At 46.3% G+C, this 16,884-nt stretch overlaps 2 protein-coding genes across 2 annotated transcripts in view; both read left to right on the forward strand.

Moving 5' to 3' along the window:
* Nucleotides 1-2,295: 2,295 nt before the first annotated feature.
* LOC121305673 (platelet glycoprotein Ib alpha chain) overlaps nt 2,296-16,884 on the forward strand; it is a 15,273-nt gene continuing 684 nt past the window's right edge. The window contains exons 1-4 of the mRNA XM_041237367.1: nt 2,296-2,400; nt 2,715-3,818; nt 3,917-3,956; nt 4,270-4,609. Coding sequence (XP_041093301.1) covers nt 2,778-3,818; nt 3,917-3,956; nt 4,270-4,609 — 1,421 coding nt within the window. The 5' untranslated portion in view covers nt 2,296-2,400; nt 2,715-2,777. The remainder of the gene's footprint in view (nt 2,401-2,714; nt 3,819-3,916; nt 3,957-4,269; nt 4,610-16,884) is intronic.
* The window catches only part of LOC121305675 (neuronal tyrosine-phosphorylated phosphoinositide-3-kinase adapter 1-like), a 14,125-nt gene continuing 9,628 nt past the window's right edge, over nt 12,388-16,884 (forward strand). Inside the window, exon 1 of the mRNA XM_041237368.1 lies at nt 12,388-12,597. The gene's annotated coding sequence lies outside the window, so the exon portion shown is untranslated. The remainder of the gene's footprint in view (nt 12,598-16,884) is intronic.

The raw sequence follows: 16,884 nt of genomic DNA on the forward strand, positions 1-16,884 counted from the left end.
CTGCTCAGCCCATTGGGTTAACCCACACGCCAGTCACCCAAACAAAACAAAAGTCCGGCGACGTAAAAACCCGCCCTCCCGCGGCGCTGATTGGTTCGTCTGGAGGAGGCGTGTGACTCTATAAAGAAATGCGGGTGCTGATTGGCTGTCTGAGCTGTTTACTAAACATAACACGCCCCCGCCCCCCTTAAAGTTCAGCGAATTTCAACACTTTTTTAAAAGGGAGAAATACTGTAATAAATTTAATAATTGTAAGAGATTTTATTGAAAGCCACCCCAGGGGGGGTTAGGAGGAAAAAAAAAAAAATAGAAGAAATATAATTTAAATAACAAATAGCTCTGAATTACTGGCACTTGCCAGTACAATGTGATGCACAATTTATCGACTTCCTTTGTTTTTATGGCACTTTCTACCCAGTGGCTGAGGCTGAAACGATATCTAAAAACAGACCTGTGTCGTTTTCCAAAATCTGATCGAAATCTGCTGACGGTGGAGATTTTGGGTAAAGGTCTTGCGTGCGCGCCTCCCCCTCGTGCGCGCTCGTACACGCGTGGTGTGCGCCCCCCCCCCCCGGATTGCACGGTTATCCCGGGATCATAAATCAAAGGTTGATGCAATCTGGGTGCTGCAGTATGCTCTAAAAACTACTGGGTGTAATTTGATCAAAGGGATCAGTCTGTTTGCGTTTTCATCTGAAGGGTTCATATTTAAGAATGCCTATGAATGCAGCTGCTTCTCTGATGTGATCAGGGCTCTTAAACTGCAAACTTTGTTTTTGTATGTTTTGTTTTTCATCGTTTATTGTTTAAATGTGGAAGATGCATCAAACGCCATATTATTATTATTATTATTATTATTATTATTATTATTTTTTTTTTTTTAAACCGTCCGACTTTTTGACGTTAAAATCATTCTGGCTGGTTTTCGAATCGCAAGCTCTCCAGTCCTACTCTGTAAAATCCTAGTTGCCAGCTCTGTTTGGGTACTTCCTGATTCTGAACCAATCACGTGACGTGGTGACCTGCGCCGCACACCCCCCCCCCCCAGCAGAGTTGAAAGGTCACAGCTAAGTATCGGAGGTCACCCCTCTGAACGATTGAAAAACCTACGCAGGAGAATAAATGCAGTGAATCTGGAAACGAAGCAATCCAGTGGTTAAAGAAAGGGTCTTCATACCAAGAGGTTCAAATCCCAGCTCAGCCACTGACTCCCTGTGTATGCAGAGTTCACCCCCCCCCCCCCCCCCCCCCCCAGTTTCTGTAAGTCATAGGTTGAGAGTACATTTCATTCTCTTGCTGTCTTTTCTGCGTCCGTCAAACAAAGACCAGGAAAAAGCACACTCAACTTGATCAGAGGCAGCTACCCAACACTCAGAAACACCAGTCATTAAATCTATTAAAAACAGACCATAAAACATTTCAAATGCGCTGTCATGAACACTGGGGTGAGAGATCTGCTCTCAGCGATAATGTGCGTGTGGCTGTTGGGTTCCACTGGGAACTCTTCTCCCTTCCCTGAGCTGTGCAGTATCTCTGCTGACCAGGTTTCCTGTTGGTCGTTCGTTTCCCCTTTGCAAGAACGACCCCTCCTCCCCTCCCTTCCTCCCTCTGCTGACAGTGAAAAAGCCTTACATCAGTCAGATTTCTCCCACGCCTGAGCCAGCTGCTTCTTCCACACCCAGGAGCTCCAGAGCAGACGTCAGCGAGCTCCTGGCTGATAAATTCATGCATGAAAGGGTTAAAGACAGCCTTGGATGCAAATAAGGAACAAGTGACCTTAAAATGATCCGAACTGTGGGTCTACAGGGAATTCAATACACCTGTAGAGAAAGCGACAGTAGACACTAAGCATGTATCTTGAGGATCAAATTGTTTTAGCTTTTGAAGGTTTCAGCCCTCAAAGTGTTCTCTCTGACAAAGCACAGGGTCTCCTTTTAAATTGCCATGTGGTGGACTTTAAAAAGATCTGTGCTCCTGCTGCACTAAAATTAAACGCTTCTTCATCTCTTAAAGCGCTTTTTTTTTTCTCCGATTTGCCATGGAACTTGGTGTTCGAGTCATTGAGATTCTCATTCCCCGGAGATAGAGGGAGGCAGTCAGTCTGTCTGTCCATCTCCCTGTATCGCTCTTCCATGTATTCCAGAATTATTACAACTGCTGTTCAAGGAAGTGTCAAACTGAGACAGGCTTTTTTTTTTTTTTTTTTTTAAAGTCACTAGGATGTGAGTCTTGTGACGATAAAGCTACTGGGTCTCAAGTAAACTGAATGATAGGCAGAATTGCGGAAAACCACACAATCTAATAAGCTGGTGCCTTAACACACACACACACACACACACAGGGACGGAGCAGAAAGACAGACAGTCACCCACTTAGCTCGGATCTCAACACAGTACACAGGTATGTGGACACTCTTTCAATTATAGCTGACTAGATAAGTTGCATGAGATTTGGCAGTCTTGCAGCGCACATAGCTAGCAGAAGGATTACAGTAAATCTCATCTGATATGCTTTGCAGCCTCTTGGTAGAGCTGGTCTACCATGTGAAGGTTAAGTTTACCCTGTTTTTTTTATTTAAATATGCTTTACCACACCTCTCTGTGCTTTACAGTGCTTCCCTATGCTTTACCAGACCTCTCTGTGCTTTACAATGCTTCCCTATGCTTTACCAGGCCTCTCAGTGCTTTACAATGCTTCCCTGTGTCTTTTCACAGCTGGGAGACAGACAGAGAGAGGGAGATAGTCAGAGAGAGAGAGAGAGAGAGAGATCACCAGCGATGCACCCTCTCCCATTCCTTTATGTCCTTCTCATGTCTGGCGCTGGACGTTTGCACGCTGAAGGCAGCCTGTGCCAGAGTGACCACGACGAGGACAGCAAGCCCAGGATTAACTGCAGCGGCGCTGGGCTGACCTCAGTCCCAGGGACCCTCCATACCCATACGGAAGTTCTCCTCCTCCAATCCAACAGCTTCACCTCAGTCACCTGGGGCTCCTTCATAGTCTTTCCCTTGCTCTCCAAACTAGACCTCTCCCATAACCAGGTCAGCATCCTGGAGAGAGGCAGCCCGGCTGGTCTGGGAGACGTGGACGGTAAATCCTGGAGCTTGGGGCACCTCCACAACCTCTCCCTGGCCCACAACCTGCTGTCCGCCTTACCTGAAGGCATCTTCCAGGCTTTGAGGAACCTCAAGGAGCTGTATCTCCAAGGGAACCAGCTGCAGCGGCTTCCTGGAGGGGTCTTCTCAGAGTTGAGAGACCTGGAGGTTTTGGATCTGTCTCACAACGGGCTCCGTGCCCTCCCTGGGACCCTGATCCATGAGCTCACCAAGTTGAAGACCTTCTACCTGCACGACAACTCCCTGGTCTCCATCCCGGATGGCTTCTTCTCGGAGGCAGAGATCCCGTACGTGTACCTGTCCAGCAACCCCTGGGTCTGTGACTGCAATTTGGAGTACTTCCGGGAGTGGATTGAGCAGCAGAGCCACAATGTGTACATCAGGGATAGAGGGGAGATCCAGAACTACCCAGAGAGCGTGCTGTGCGTGGCTCCCAGCCCCCGCCATGGCCAGGAGGTACTGGACCTGTCAAGGGAGGACCTCTGCCCAACAGGGACCGATATCGCCATTGTAGTAACTGACCAAGAACCTGCCCCAGCTACCACGCCTGCCAAAACAACTGCCCCAGCGATAGCTAGCACCCCAGCGCAGCCGCCCACTTCGACTGCAGTGTTTATCAGGCACACTACCCCTCGCTCTCCCTCCCCAACTTCCCCTCCCTCTCCCTCCACATCTCCCCCTCCCTCCACCTCCCCATCTCCCTCTTCCTCTCCCTACCCATCTCCCTCTCCATCTCCCCCTCCCTCTCCCTCCACATCACCCCCTCCCTCTCCCTTCTCATCTCCCCCTCCCTCTCCGAGGTGTCCAGAGGGGGAGGGAGAGGAGCTGAGGTGAGGGGGAGCGAGGAGGGAGAGGGGATATCAAATACCAACGCGGATTCCTCTCCCCCTCCCTCTCCCCTCTCCTCTCCCTCCTCCCTCTCCCTCCACTCTCCCCCTCCCTCTCCCTCTCCCTCTCCCTCCACATCTCAGGGAGTGCTCCCCTCTCCTCCTCTCCCTCCCTCTCCCTCTCCCATCTCCCCCTCCCTCCCCTCTCCCTCACTCCCTCTCCCCCTCCCTCTCCCTCTCCCTCTCCCTCTCCCTCCACATCTCTCCCTCTCCCGCTCCCTCTTCCTCTCCCGCTCCCTCTCCCTCTCCCTCTCCCTCTCCCTCAGATCCAGAAATCTGGTCCCCCCCTGGTCGTCACCACAAGCGTTCCGGCTCCCGGGCGACAGACGAGCCCGACTTCCTGTTCTGCCTCGGCTTCTTCCTCCTCTACCTGATCTCCTCTCTCCTCCTCCTGGCCTCCCTCTGTTTTCTGCTCTGGGTCACCTGCCTCTATATCAGGGTCTACAGGTTGCTCACGACTCGACTCAGAAAGCCGCCCAACATCCGCCTGGTTCGGTACAGCCTGCTGGTGAGGGAGGGAGCGCCAGATCTGGCTTCGGGGTCACTCCTGGAAGAGGGGGAGCTGCAGGGAATTCCTCCTCCTGTTCCAGCTGACGACGTGCTGGGGTCTGTTTTGTAAAGTCGTATGTGAATTGTCTTAACAGATGGAAAGTCAGTTTAGTGATCTGCCGCTTTGGATCAAATTTTTATTTTTGCAGGCACTACACTGACTGTGCACTAGATGGTGCCACTAATATAATGACCCTGGGTCACCTAATCCAGTGGTTCTCAACCGTGGTCCCAGGACCCCCGTGTGTCTTCAGGTTTTCATTCCAACAGAGCTCTCAATTACTCAAACCCTTAAATAAAGTAGCTAGCAGCTTAATTTAGACTTTTTTTTAATTGGTCTATCGTAAAGTAGGGCACATTTAACCTTGTGAGGCAGGAGAGAGGTATGTTCTGTGTCTGCAACAATATTGTAATTCACCCCGCGAAATTGATAGTGTTAAGATATTGTTAGGAAAATCAGCTTCGCACACATGCATTTAGGTAAGATATGTAAGACAGGCAGTGAGAGTGAGACTATCTGAATCCTCTCTAGAGCTTTCTCCCAGAACATCAGGAGACCCGATCTTGATCTGCCTTCTGTTTCCTTCTCATTGCTGTGCCCAGTGATACAGTCTGAGCTGTGTGTGTGTGTGTGTGTGTGTGTGTGTGTGTGTGTGTGTGTGTGTGTGTGTTTGTAATACTGGCGTCATCGTAATGTTTTACATGATTGTGTAGTCATAATACGCGTTAATACGTATTGTGCGCAGTTATTTATAGATGTCACATGCGCTTCCTTACACAAGTACCGGATTACTTGCACTGAGACTGAAGGCAAACACTGTGAAAAGTCAGTAATAAAAATAAGAAGTTGATTTTGGGGTTACTTTTGATAATATTCCCTCGACTAATATACAATATCGTGTAAAATCTCTCTTTTTTTAAAATCCCTTTTTGGCATGCATCTGTTCGAGTTTCATAACACGGGTGACGTTAATGCTTAATCGTTTTTAAATATTTTTACGAGCTCAAATCCAGCTCGTTTTAAAATGATAATAACTCGCTATTGGAACAACAGCGCCCGAGGGTCTTCAAAAAACGACGTGGTCAGCTGTTTTGTTTTGGAACACTTCCGATTCCGACCACCAGAGGTCATCGTTTGCCAAAAATAAAATAAAATAAAAGGAGTCGAAAAACCCTTTGAAATAACAAGGTATTAGAAATAGCTGCAAGAAAGAAAGAAAAAAAAGTGGTTATATAATAAATATATGTTTATATATTTGACTATTTAAAAAAAAAAAAAAAAAAAAAAAAAAAACATCATTGATTTATATGCGTAGGGGAAAAAACGACGTCCTCCTATGACGTCATCATGCATTTACTCGCTCGTCTTCCACATTTCCCCACATAGATCAAGAACAGAGTGTTGTTGTATCCGTCCACCACACGGGGTCGCTGTGCATGAAAACGCTAAACACACAATAATCGGTTAATATCAAATCCTGGTTACTATCAAGCCGCTCCACAGAAACCAGAAGCACCACAAAACCTCTTACTTCACACAGCCCATTGAAATGAATGGGAGGAGCTGTCCACTGGAATGAACGGGAGGAGCAGCCTATTGAAATGAATGGCAGGAGCAGCCCATTGAAATGAATGGGACACACACAACATAGGGTGCTAAGAGATTGCTGGTAATAATTAGGACTTAAGTAAATTCAGCTATTGCCCTAATTAATTTTTTTTTTAACTAATAGCCCCTGGTTACAACAGTAAGATTCTCTTTTTTATTTCGAATCTAGAACACTTTCTCTCCCGCCCCCTCTATCTCTGCTCTCCCTCTCTCCCTCCTTTTCTCTCTTCCTCCCCCACTCTCTCTCCCTCTCCCACTCTTTCTTTATCTCTCCTCTCTCTCTCCCCTCTCTTCCTCTCACACTCCCTCTCTCCTGCCCCTCTTTATCTCCCCTCTCTCTCCCTCCTTCTGTCTCTCACTCTCCCCCTCTATCTCTCTTCTCCCCCTCTCCCTCTCCCACCCCTCTATCTGATAGGAGGAAGAAGAGGATTCCCCCTCCTGCCACCCTCCTTCTGATAATCAGGGAGAGGACGGTTATGGCATCTCCCCTCCAAACATCTATTCTCGGGAGGTAGAACCTCTCCCAACACCTCTCTCCTCTCCTCTCCCTCTCTCCCCCTCTCTCTCCTTCTCTCTCTCCCCTTCTCTCTCTCCCTCTCGGAGAGAGGGAGAAGAGCGGGAGCTCGGAGCTAGGAGAGGAGAGGAGGGGTCCCTCTTCTCCCCCTCTCCCCTCTCCCACCCTCTCCTCTCCCCCTTTCCTTTCTCTCTCCTCTCCCTCTCTCCTCTCCCCTCTCCCCTCCCTCTCCTCTCTCCTCCCCTCTCCTCTCCTCTCTGCATATCTAATTCTAGCCCTTGCTTTATTCAATAGTTTTTTACATTAATTTCTCTGCCAGTTGTAAAGATATAATCCAATTACAATTATCAGGCTGTAGGCTGGCTGTGCAGTCAGGTTCATTCAGCAAAAAGAGAAGGGGCTGGTTCATTCTCTTCTCTGTGCTTCACTACACTTTGAGAAGGGGCTGGTTCATTCTCTTCTCTGTGCTTCACTACACTTTGAGAAGGGGCTGGTTCATTCTCTTCTCTGTGCTTCACTACACTTTGAGAAGGGGCTGCTTCATTCTCTTCTCTGTGCTTCACTACACTTTGAGAAGGGGCTGCTTCATTCTCTTCTCTGTGCTTCACTACACTTTGAGAAGGGGCTGCTTCATTCTCTTCTCTGTGCTTCACTACACTTTGAGAAGGGGCTGCTTCATTCTCTTCTCTGTGCTTCACTACACTTTGAGAAGGGGCTGGTTCATTCTCTTCTCTGTGCTTCACTACACTTTGAGAAGGGGGCTGCTTCATTCTCTTCTCTGTGCTTCACTACACTTTGAGAAGAGGCTGGTTCATTCTCTTCTCTGTGCTTTACTACACAGTGCTGTGCTTTTACCAGTGGGATACCAGAGGTGTGCTGAGACTAGAACACACGCACACACGCACGCACGCACACACGCACACACACACGCACACACGCACACGCGTGTGTGCGTGTGTGCTTGTGTGCGTCAACTGTGTGTGTGTGTGGTGTGTAAGTAGGTATGTGTGGGTGTGGCGAGTGTGACTCTGTGATCCACTCTCAGAAAATATATATAAAAATATATGTATCTACTAAGTACCCCTGTTATGATGAACCGTCTCCAGAGAGAGAGACATTTAGATAAAGAGCAATTCTATTTGTTTGACATTTTATAGATATTGATGGGTAATAATGAAGACGTCAATATCAGGGTCTAGTGCTATATATTATAAAGACATTTCAGAGGGCTGGATAGCATCAATATCAGGGTTTAGTGCTGTATTTTATAAAGACATTTCAGAGGGCTGGGTCTCATCAATATCAGGGTCTAGCGCTGTATATTATAAAGACATTTCAGAGGGCTGTGTCTCATCAATATCAGGGTCTAGCGCTGTATATTATAAAGACATTTCAGAGGGCTGTGATCTCATCAATATCAGGGTCTAGTGCTGTATATTATAAAGACATTTCAGAGGGCTGTGTCTCATCAATATCAGGGTCTAGTGCTGTATATTATAAAGACATTTCAGAGGGCTGGATCTCATCAATATCAGGGTCTAGTGCTGTATATTATAAAGACATTTCAGAGGGCTGGATCTCATCAATATCAGGGTCTAGCGCTGTATATTATAAAGACATTTCAGAGGGCTGGATCTCATCAATATCAGGGTCTAGCGCTGTATATTATAAAGACATTTCAGAGGGCTGGATCTCATCAATATCAGGGTCTAGCGCTGTATATTATAAAGACATTTCAGAGGGCTGGATCTCATCAATATCAGGGTCTAGCGCTGTATATTATAAAGACATTTCAGAGGGCTGGATCTCATCAATATCAGGGTCTAGTGCTGTATATTATAAAGACATTTCAGAGGGCTGGATCTCATCAATATCAGGGTCTAGCGCTGTATATTATAAAGACATTTCAGAGGGCTGGATCTCATCAATATCAGGGTCTAGTGCTGTATATTATAAAGACATTTCAGAGGGCTGGATCTCATCAATATCAGGGTCTAGCGCTGTATATTATAAAGACATTTCAGAGGGCTGGATCTCATCAATATCAGGGTCTAGTGCTGTATATTATAAAGACATTTCAGAGGGCTGGATCTCATCAATATCAGGGTCTAGTGCTGTATATTATAAAGACATTTCAGAGGGCTGTATCTCATCAATATCAGGGTCTAGTGCTGTATATTATAAAGACATTTCAGAGGGCTGGATCTCATCAATATCAGGGTCTAGTGCTGTATATTATAAAGACATTTCAGAGGGCTGTATCTCATCAATATCAGGGTCTAGTGCTGTATATTATAAAGACATTTCAGAGGGCTGGATCTCATCAATATCAGGGTCTAGTGCTGTATATTATAAAGACATTTCAGAGGGCTGGATCTCATCAATATCAGGGTCTAGCGCTGTATATTATAAAGACATTTCAGAGGGCTGGATCTCATCAATATCAGGGTCTAGTGCTGTATATTATAAAGACATTTCAGAGGGCTGGATCTCATCAATATCAGGGTCTAGCGCTGTATATTATAAAGACATTTCAGAGGGCTGGATCTCATCAATATCAGGGTCTAGCGCTGTATATTATAAAGACATTTCAGAGGGCTGGATCTCATCAATATCAGGGTCTAGCGCTGTATATTATAAAGACATTTCAGAGGGCTGGATCTCATCAATATCAGGGTCTAGTGCTGTATATTATAAAGACATTTCAGAGGGCTGGGTCTCATCAATATCAGGGTCTAGCACTGTATATTATAAAGTCATTTCAGAGGGCTGGGTCTCATCAATATCAGGGTCTAGCGCTGTATATTATAAAGACATTTCAGAGGGCTGGATCTCATCAGTATCAGGGTCCAGTGCTGTATATTATAACACACACACACACACACACACACACACACACACACACACACACACACACACACACTCAGTCGTGAATGCATTCTATTCCACATAAGGTGTAGTCAGAGCCGATGCTCAGGTGCGGCTCGAAACCAGACACTGCTCTTCTCTAGTCAGGGAGGGGGGAAGGGGAGAGATGATGAGAGATAAAGAGACAACGTGAGAGAGAGAGAGAGAGAGAGACAGAGAGATGCAGAGAGATGCAGTGTCAAAATTAGCATCCAGCATCTCTGCTTAGCTACTTTTTTTTATCGTTCTATTAAATATATTTTCTGTTATTTGTGTGTGTGTGTGTGTGTGTGTGTGTGTGTGTGTGTGTGTGTGTGTGTGTGTATATATTTGCAAACTCCGCATTGCGCTGAGCTCCGCCCTTGTGATTCACATCCCAGGTACCAGGACGCAGCGTCGATAGGGTTTCCAAATATTAACATTAAAAAAAAAAAAATAAAGTATTTGAATTTGAATTTTCGATCCCTGCTTTCAATGCAGCGCGTTTGAATGGGGTCTGAGTGCGTGTGCAGGACGGCTACAGGCGTCATCAGACCCTCTCCCGTGTATTCAGACCGCAAAGGTAAACGGGTGTACAGTGTAGCCGGGTATTGACTATAAACAGTATTATGGTCTTCATTCCTGTTTTAACACCTTTTTTTTTTAAGCATATGTATTTTTTCCTGTGTGGAAAACATTTATATGCCGTTCTCTTAAATATGAATACGGATCAATTCTGTAGAAATGGAACCTTTTTGAAACAATATGTTTTTCAGTTTTGTTTTTAATGAATATAAGGTATATTGAAATATGCGGATGATATGAAATAAACCCTGTGTTTTGCTATCTGAACTATTGCAAATATTGACTTACCTCTGAGATGAACATACAGAACATGTACAGTTAACTGTCAACCTAACAATCAGTTCGTCATATTAATGAATTATATTCATGCATAGTGAAGGTCTATCTATCTATGTCTGTCTATCTATCTATCTATCTATCTATCTATCTATCTATCTATCTATCTATCTATCTATCTGTCTGTCTGTCTGTCTATCTGTCTGTCTATCTCTCTCTGTCTGTCTATCTATCTATCTATATTTGTATCTATCTATCTGTATATTGTATGGATAGACAGATGGATAGAGATATAATATGGACAGACAGAGATATATATAATATTGCTCATATAAATGAATGAATCTTCTGTTTGGATCTGTGTTCCTGTTACACTTCTCCTTTAAGGGTTAGTACATATTTCCTTTGGAGGCCTGGGATGGAATGGAGGGGGGGGGGGGGGGGGGGGGGGGGTTGTTATTTTGTTTTGGGAATGTCAAAGGTCACCAGCGACGCAAGTCTGACAGAAATCAATTGATGAAAGACGATTGTCTGGAGAACGCAGAGCTGGTGAGCGGAGCTATTGAGATTATAATACAACTCAGCTTCACCCAACCCCCCTCACACACACACACACTGACAGACAACGCACAGACACACACACTGACACGCACACAAACACACACACACACACAACACACACACACACACACACACACACACACACACACACACACACACACACTCACAGGCAGCCCAACACTACACTCTATTGACAGGTGTTATGGAGAGAGAGGGAGATTATGTGCGTGTGTGTTTTTTTGTGTTTGAGATTGTAAGATTGTGTATGTGTTTGTGTGTTTGTGAGATATTATATGTGTATGTGTGAGATTGTATCTGTATGTATCTGTGTGTGCATGTGTGTATCTGTGTGTCTTTGTGTATCTGTGTGTGTCTGATTGTGTGGGTGTTTCAGCATACCAAAGATTCACAATGCAAACAGCCCTTCTTTCTCTGATCTATGCAGCCACATACAACCCAACACCTGCAGCATTCTTTCGGATGTGGAATACCACAAAACTGAGGTGATTCTAATTATAGCGCAGTAGAGAGAGAGAGAGAGAGGGAGAGAGACAGAGAGGGAGGAGGAAAGAGAGGGAGAGAGACAGAGAGAGAGAGAGAGAGAGAGGGAGAGACAGAGAGAGAGACAGACAGAGGATATAAATAATATGCCTTCCTCGCAGAGGCCTGGGTGAAAACACTGGCCGAGAGGCAGAGAAGGAGAGGAACAGAAGGAGGAGAGGAGGAGAAGGAGAAGGAGAAGGGAGAGAGAGAGGGGGGGGGAATGAACATTTTCAAGAAGGTAGGGTGTGTGAAGGATCAAGGAGGGGGGGAGAACAACACAGCCAGCCAAACAGACAGACAGCCAGACTGACAGGCGGACGAATCTACGAGGGAGACTGAAGCCCTGATAATGTGGATTGACTCAGCCAGCCTGCCGGCTGCACGACTCTGCTGTGTGTGGAGGGCGTTTTTTAATTGTGATTCAGCCTGCTAGCTAGCATGGATATTTCTCTACTGGCTGGGATTTGAAAAGGGTGACACGGACATCAGAACTGGGCTGCTTGATGGATTTTATATGATTTTATTATTATTATTATTATTATTATTATTATTATTATTATTATTATTATTTTCAAGTTTTAGTATCTGTCACTCCTTTAATAATCGTCAATAATTAAAAGCAGTAACTAAAAAAAAACAATAAATAATAACCGTTTACTTAGTTAAAAAAATGTTCATATAAATCACTTGTATTTATGAACATCGAATATAAAGATGGGCATTTACCTTGAATCCTATGGTCATACATACCACAAGACTCAAGTTTGATTTATATATTATTCATTTTATTTATTTAGCAATATTTTATTTTAAAAAATATATATAGAGATATATAGACATATTTTTTTAATTATAATTTTTTTGGGAGTTTTTTTTTTTTTTTTTGGAGTTTGAGGATTTTTTTTCAAAAGGACACAGGAAAGACCTTCACTGGGAATGTTGGAATGCCTTTTCCGGTTCCTGGTTTCCTGGGACATGTTTGAGTTCCGCCGAGCTCCCCCGCACCGTGTGTGAACCCCCTCTCTCCGCGCTGCGTGGATGTGGTGACCCCCAAACCTACAGGCAACTCAGGTCAGTACGCTTCCCACCCAGACGCAGAGCTGAAGCACAGACGACAGCAGCAGCATCAGTCTAATGCTGTGAGAGGAACAGAGGATCCTGCAATCCAGCCCTTTAAACACGGGTCACAAAACACAAGAATCATCGCAGGTCAAAACTAGTACTAGTGCTACAGCGAAGAATAACCACACTGATACACTGCTGATAATATCCGCCCCCATGCAATCTTAACACAGAGTGTTTTATTATTATGATTATTATTATTATTATGATTATTATTATTATTAGCTGTGACTTTTACTCTCGACTTGATTAGAGGTAGCCACTGAACACTAGCATTAATAACTCTCCCATGACTGTTACTAGTACTGGAACTCCTAGTGAACATGCTGTGGCAGGGGCTGAGTTTCTAGCCAGTGTGTGCAGTGTGTGTGTGCAGTTTGTAGAGTGCAGAGTGCAGTGTGCAGGGTGTGGGGTGCAGTGTGCAGGGTGTGGTGTGCAGGGTGCAGAGTGCAGTGTGCAGGGTGTGGGGTGCAGGGTGCAGTGTGTGTGTGTGTGTGCAGTGGGTGCAGGGTGCAGAGTGCAGGGTGCAGAGTGCAGAGTGCAGGGTGCAGGGTGCAGGGTGCAGGGTGCAGTGTGTGTGTGCAGTGGGTAGGGTGCAGTGTGCAGTGTGTATGCAGTTTGCAGTTTGCAGTTTGCAGGGTGCACAGTGCAGAGTGCAGGGTGCAGGGTGCAGGGTGCAGGGTGCAGTGTACTCTGCTAGCCACCGTTAGACTGTTTTCACTGCAGTCGAGGAATCTGTTTATCAGTTCTGACACAGACAGGCTGACAGGCGTGCAGGTAGAGACACAGACAGGGAGGAATGAGAGTGAATAGACAGGCAGGGAGGAATGAGAGTGAATAGACAGGCAGGCAGGCAGACAGACAGAACAGACTCAGAGAGACAGACAGACAGGCAGACAGCGATACAGACAGATTCCATGTTGCTATATAAACATCCCCTGCCTCCTCCCCCCTCCTCTGTCTTGGTCACAGTCAGTGTGTCACTCTCAGTTCAGCACAACAAACCCACGATGGAGTCTGGGAGCCACGTCTGCAATACTGGCAGCCTTTCATCAATCACAGCCCTTCACAAACCTCTCTGTGCTTTACAATGTTTCCCTATACTTTACCAGACCTCTCTGTGCTTTACAATGCTTCCCTATGCTTTACCAGACCTCTCTGTGCTTTACAATGCTTCCCTATGCTTTACCAGACCTCTCTGTGCTTTACAATGCTTCCCTATGCTTTACCAGACCTCTCTGTGCTTTACAATGCTTCCCTATGCTTTACCAGACCTCTCTGTGCTTTACAATGCTTCCCTATGCTTTATTTAATAACGAGGAGACACGAAAGTACGAAGGATAACGAATAGTGTGGCAAAGACAGGAAAATTACCTCTCTGTTTTTACAATGCTTTATTATGCTTTATAAAATTTATTATCACTGTGTTTTATTTATTTTTTTTTAATTTTTTTTTTATTTTTTTTTTTTTTTTTATTTATTTATTTATTTATTGTGCTGGGAGCTGAGGGAGGGAAGCAGTGTGGCTCTAGTGGAGCTGAGAAGGGACTGGGAGGGAGGGAGGCAGTGTGGCTCTAGTGGAGCTGAGGAGGGACTGGGAGGGAGGGAAGCAGTGTGGCTCTAGTGGAGCTGAGGAGGGACTGGGAGGGAGGGAAGCAGTGTGGCTCTAGTGGAGCTGAGGAGGGACTGGGAGGGAGGGAAGCAGTGTGGCTCTAGTGGAGCTGAGGAGGGACTGGGAGGGGAGGGAGGGAAGCAGTGTGGCTCTAGTGGAGCTGAGGAGGGACTGGGAGGGAAAGCAGTGTGGCTCTAGCGGAGCTGAGGAGGGACTGGGAGGGAGGGAAGCAGTGTGGCTCTAGTGGAGCTGAGGAGGGACTGGGAGGGGGAACATGGCTCTAGTGGAGCTGAGGAGGGACTGGGAGGGAGGGAAGCAGTGGGAGGGAAGCAGTTTGAGAGCAGTTCTGTGTCTGTTTCTTTGGCTGGGTAGCATGGCACATACAACTTCATGCTCCATTAATCAGTGTTTTTAAAACATTTAAGCCCCCAGCTCCGGCAGAAGCTCCTCTTAACCCAGAACGCAATGCTACATTTCACAACCAAAAATACAATACGTTGCTGTAAGGCAATGTAATATAATCACCCACTTCTATAATTATTACAATTACAGCACGCTAATTATTATAATTGAGCTCTGCTAGTGCATTAAGCAGGTTATTTATTTATTTATTTTTTTACTATTGGATACTATCAAGAAAGAAAGAAAGAAAGAAAGGGTTGGAGGGTGCCCCCTTTCTCTTAGGGGGGTGAGGAGGGAGGGAGCAGTTCAGTCTCCATGCCTCGAGCCTGCCCTGGACTGGAGGGAGCCCCCTTTCTCTCAGGGGGGTGAGGGACGGAGGGAGGAAGCAGTTTAGTCTCCGTGCCTCGAGCCTGCCCTGGACTGGAGGGAGCCCCCTTTCTCTCAGGGGGGTGAGGGAGGGAGGGAGCAGTTCAGTCTCCGTGCCTCAAGCCTGCCCTGGACTGGAGGGAGCCCCCTTTCTCTCAGGGGGGTGAGGGAGGGAGGGAGCAGTTCAGTCTCCGTGCCTCAAGCCTGCCCTGGACTGGAGGGAGCCCCCTTTCTCTCAGGGGGGTGAGGGACGGAGGGAGGAAGCAGTTCAGTCTCCGTGCCTCAAGCCTGCCCTGGACCGATCAGTTGTGATCTGCTCAGATCTCAGAAAGTTGAGTCATTAGCTGGGAGAGGCTGAGCAGGCTTTTAATGATTTCTAGAACATGAATGAGATTTGACCTAGAAAACTCTCCTTCTCCCTCTCCCTCTCCCTGTCTCTCCTTCTCTCTCTCCCTCGCTCTCTCTCTCTCCCTCTCACTCTCTCTCTCCTTTTTATGAGCAATAAAAACAGCGATTGTGTGATCACTTGTCACTTCCATTATGAGAGTCAGTTCTGCGTATGACTCCCTGTTGTAAGTTAGCTCTATGTTCACTAGACTGCTTATCCTGGCCAAAGGCTCTTATATTTGGAATCTACATAAGCAGTTCAATTTTGTTCAATCCTCTACAGTTCAGTCTTGGGCTCTGGGCAAAAATGCTGCTATAAAATATGTGTTATTGCTTTTTGCTCTCACAGAAACCGACAGCTCAACAGTCAATCTGAGACGCATTCTGCACAGCGCAGCCTCGCCAATTCACAGCCCCTGTTGCTAAGAAACCGTACGTGATTGCGTTCAGCGGCTTTAGATTTTTCTCCGCACACGCACACGCACGCACTAATACCGGTTTGCATAGGATCTGGTGCATGGCACAGGTAGGCCGTGCAGGTGTACAGCTTTATAAAGTAAGAGGATAGATGCTGGAGGCACAGTGCAGTGGCGAGTCTGTGTTACACTGAGAGGCAATGGCAGCACGAGTACAGGGCTTTACAGTGGGGCGAGGCTGGTAGAATGGGACCACTGTATGCTAACTATACCCTCAATGATCTTCAATGGCAATTTTGTACTGTCTGTACTGTTTAAGAGGCAATGGTACCCCATGTATAGGGCAGCTGCAATGGGATGCCATTGGTAGAATGAGACCACAGTGTGGTAATTGTACCCTTCTCAAATGACCTTCAACAGCAATGCAGACAGGCAGTGGCACTGCAACGCAATGCAGACAGACAGACAGACAGACAGGCAGGCAGGCAGTGGCACTGCAACGGCAATGCAGACAGACAGACACAGACAGGCTGCAGGCTCTTTCCCAGTCGCTGGCAGACAGACAGGGAGAGGCAGGGAGAGCGAGGGAGGGAGAGACACACACGTTTCCTCAGTGCAATGTCCTGGGGCAGGGAGTGCTCAGTGCGCAGTCTGGCAGTGTAACACAGACAGCAGCCGTGCGTAGAAGAGGCTGAGTTTGCATGTTTCCCTATGCATGTTATCTCAGCACACATGTCATATATGAGCTGGAGGTTTGGTTCAAGGTATTGCAGTATTGATATTTATACAGCTGTGGCCAGAAATATATATATATATATATATATATATATATATATATATATATATATATATATATATATATATATAGACACACACACACACACACACACACACACACACTTCCAATAGGACCTTGTTTGTTTTAAGGACAGGTTAGGGCTCTTTGAAATGGGTGGGGGTGTAGCCCCATGGTTAGCCCTGCTTGTCTTCCCCAGGGAGCTGGGCTCAGTGCAGGCTCCTCTGTGATTCCCTGCCCCTCCTCCCAGCCCTCGC

This window comes from Polyodon spathula, chromosome 44 (assembly GCF_017654505.1).
Source record: "Polyodon spathula isolate WHYD16114869_AA chromosome 44, ASM1765450v1, whole genome shotgun sequence".
Lineage (NCBI taxonomy): Eukaryota > Metazoa > Chordata > Actinopteri > Acipenseriformes > Polyodontidae > Polyodon > Polyodon spathula.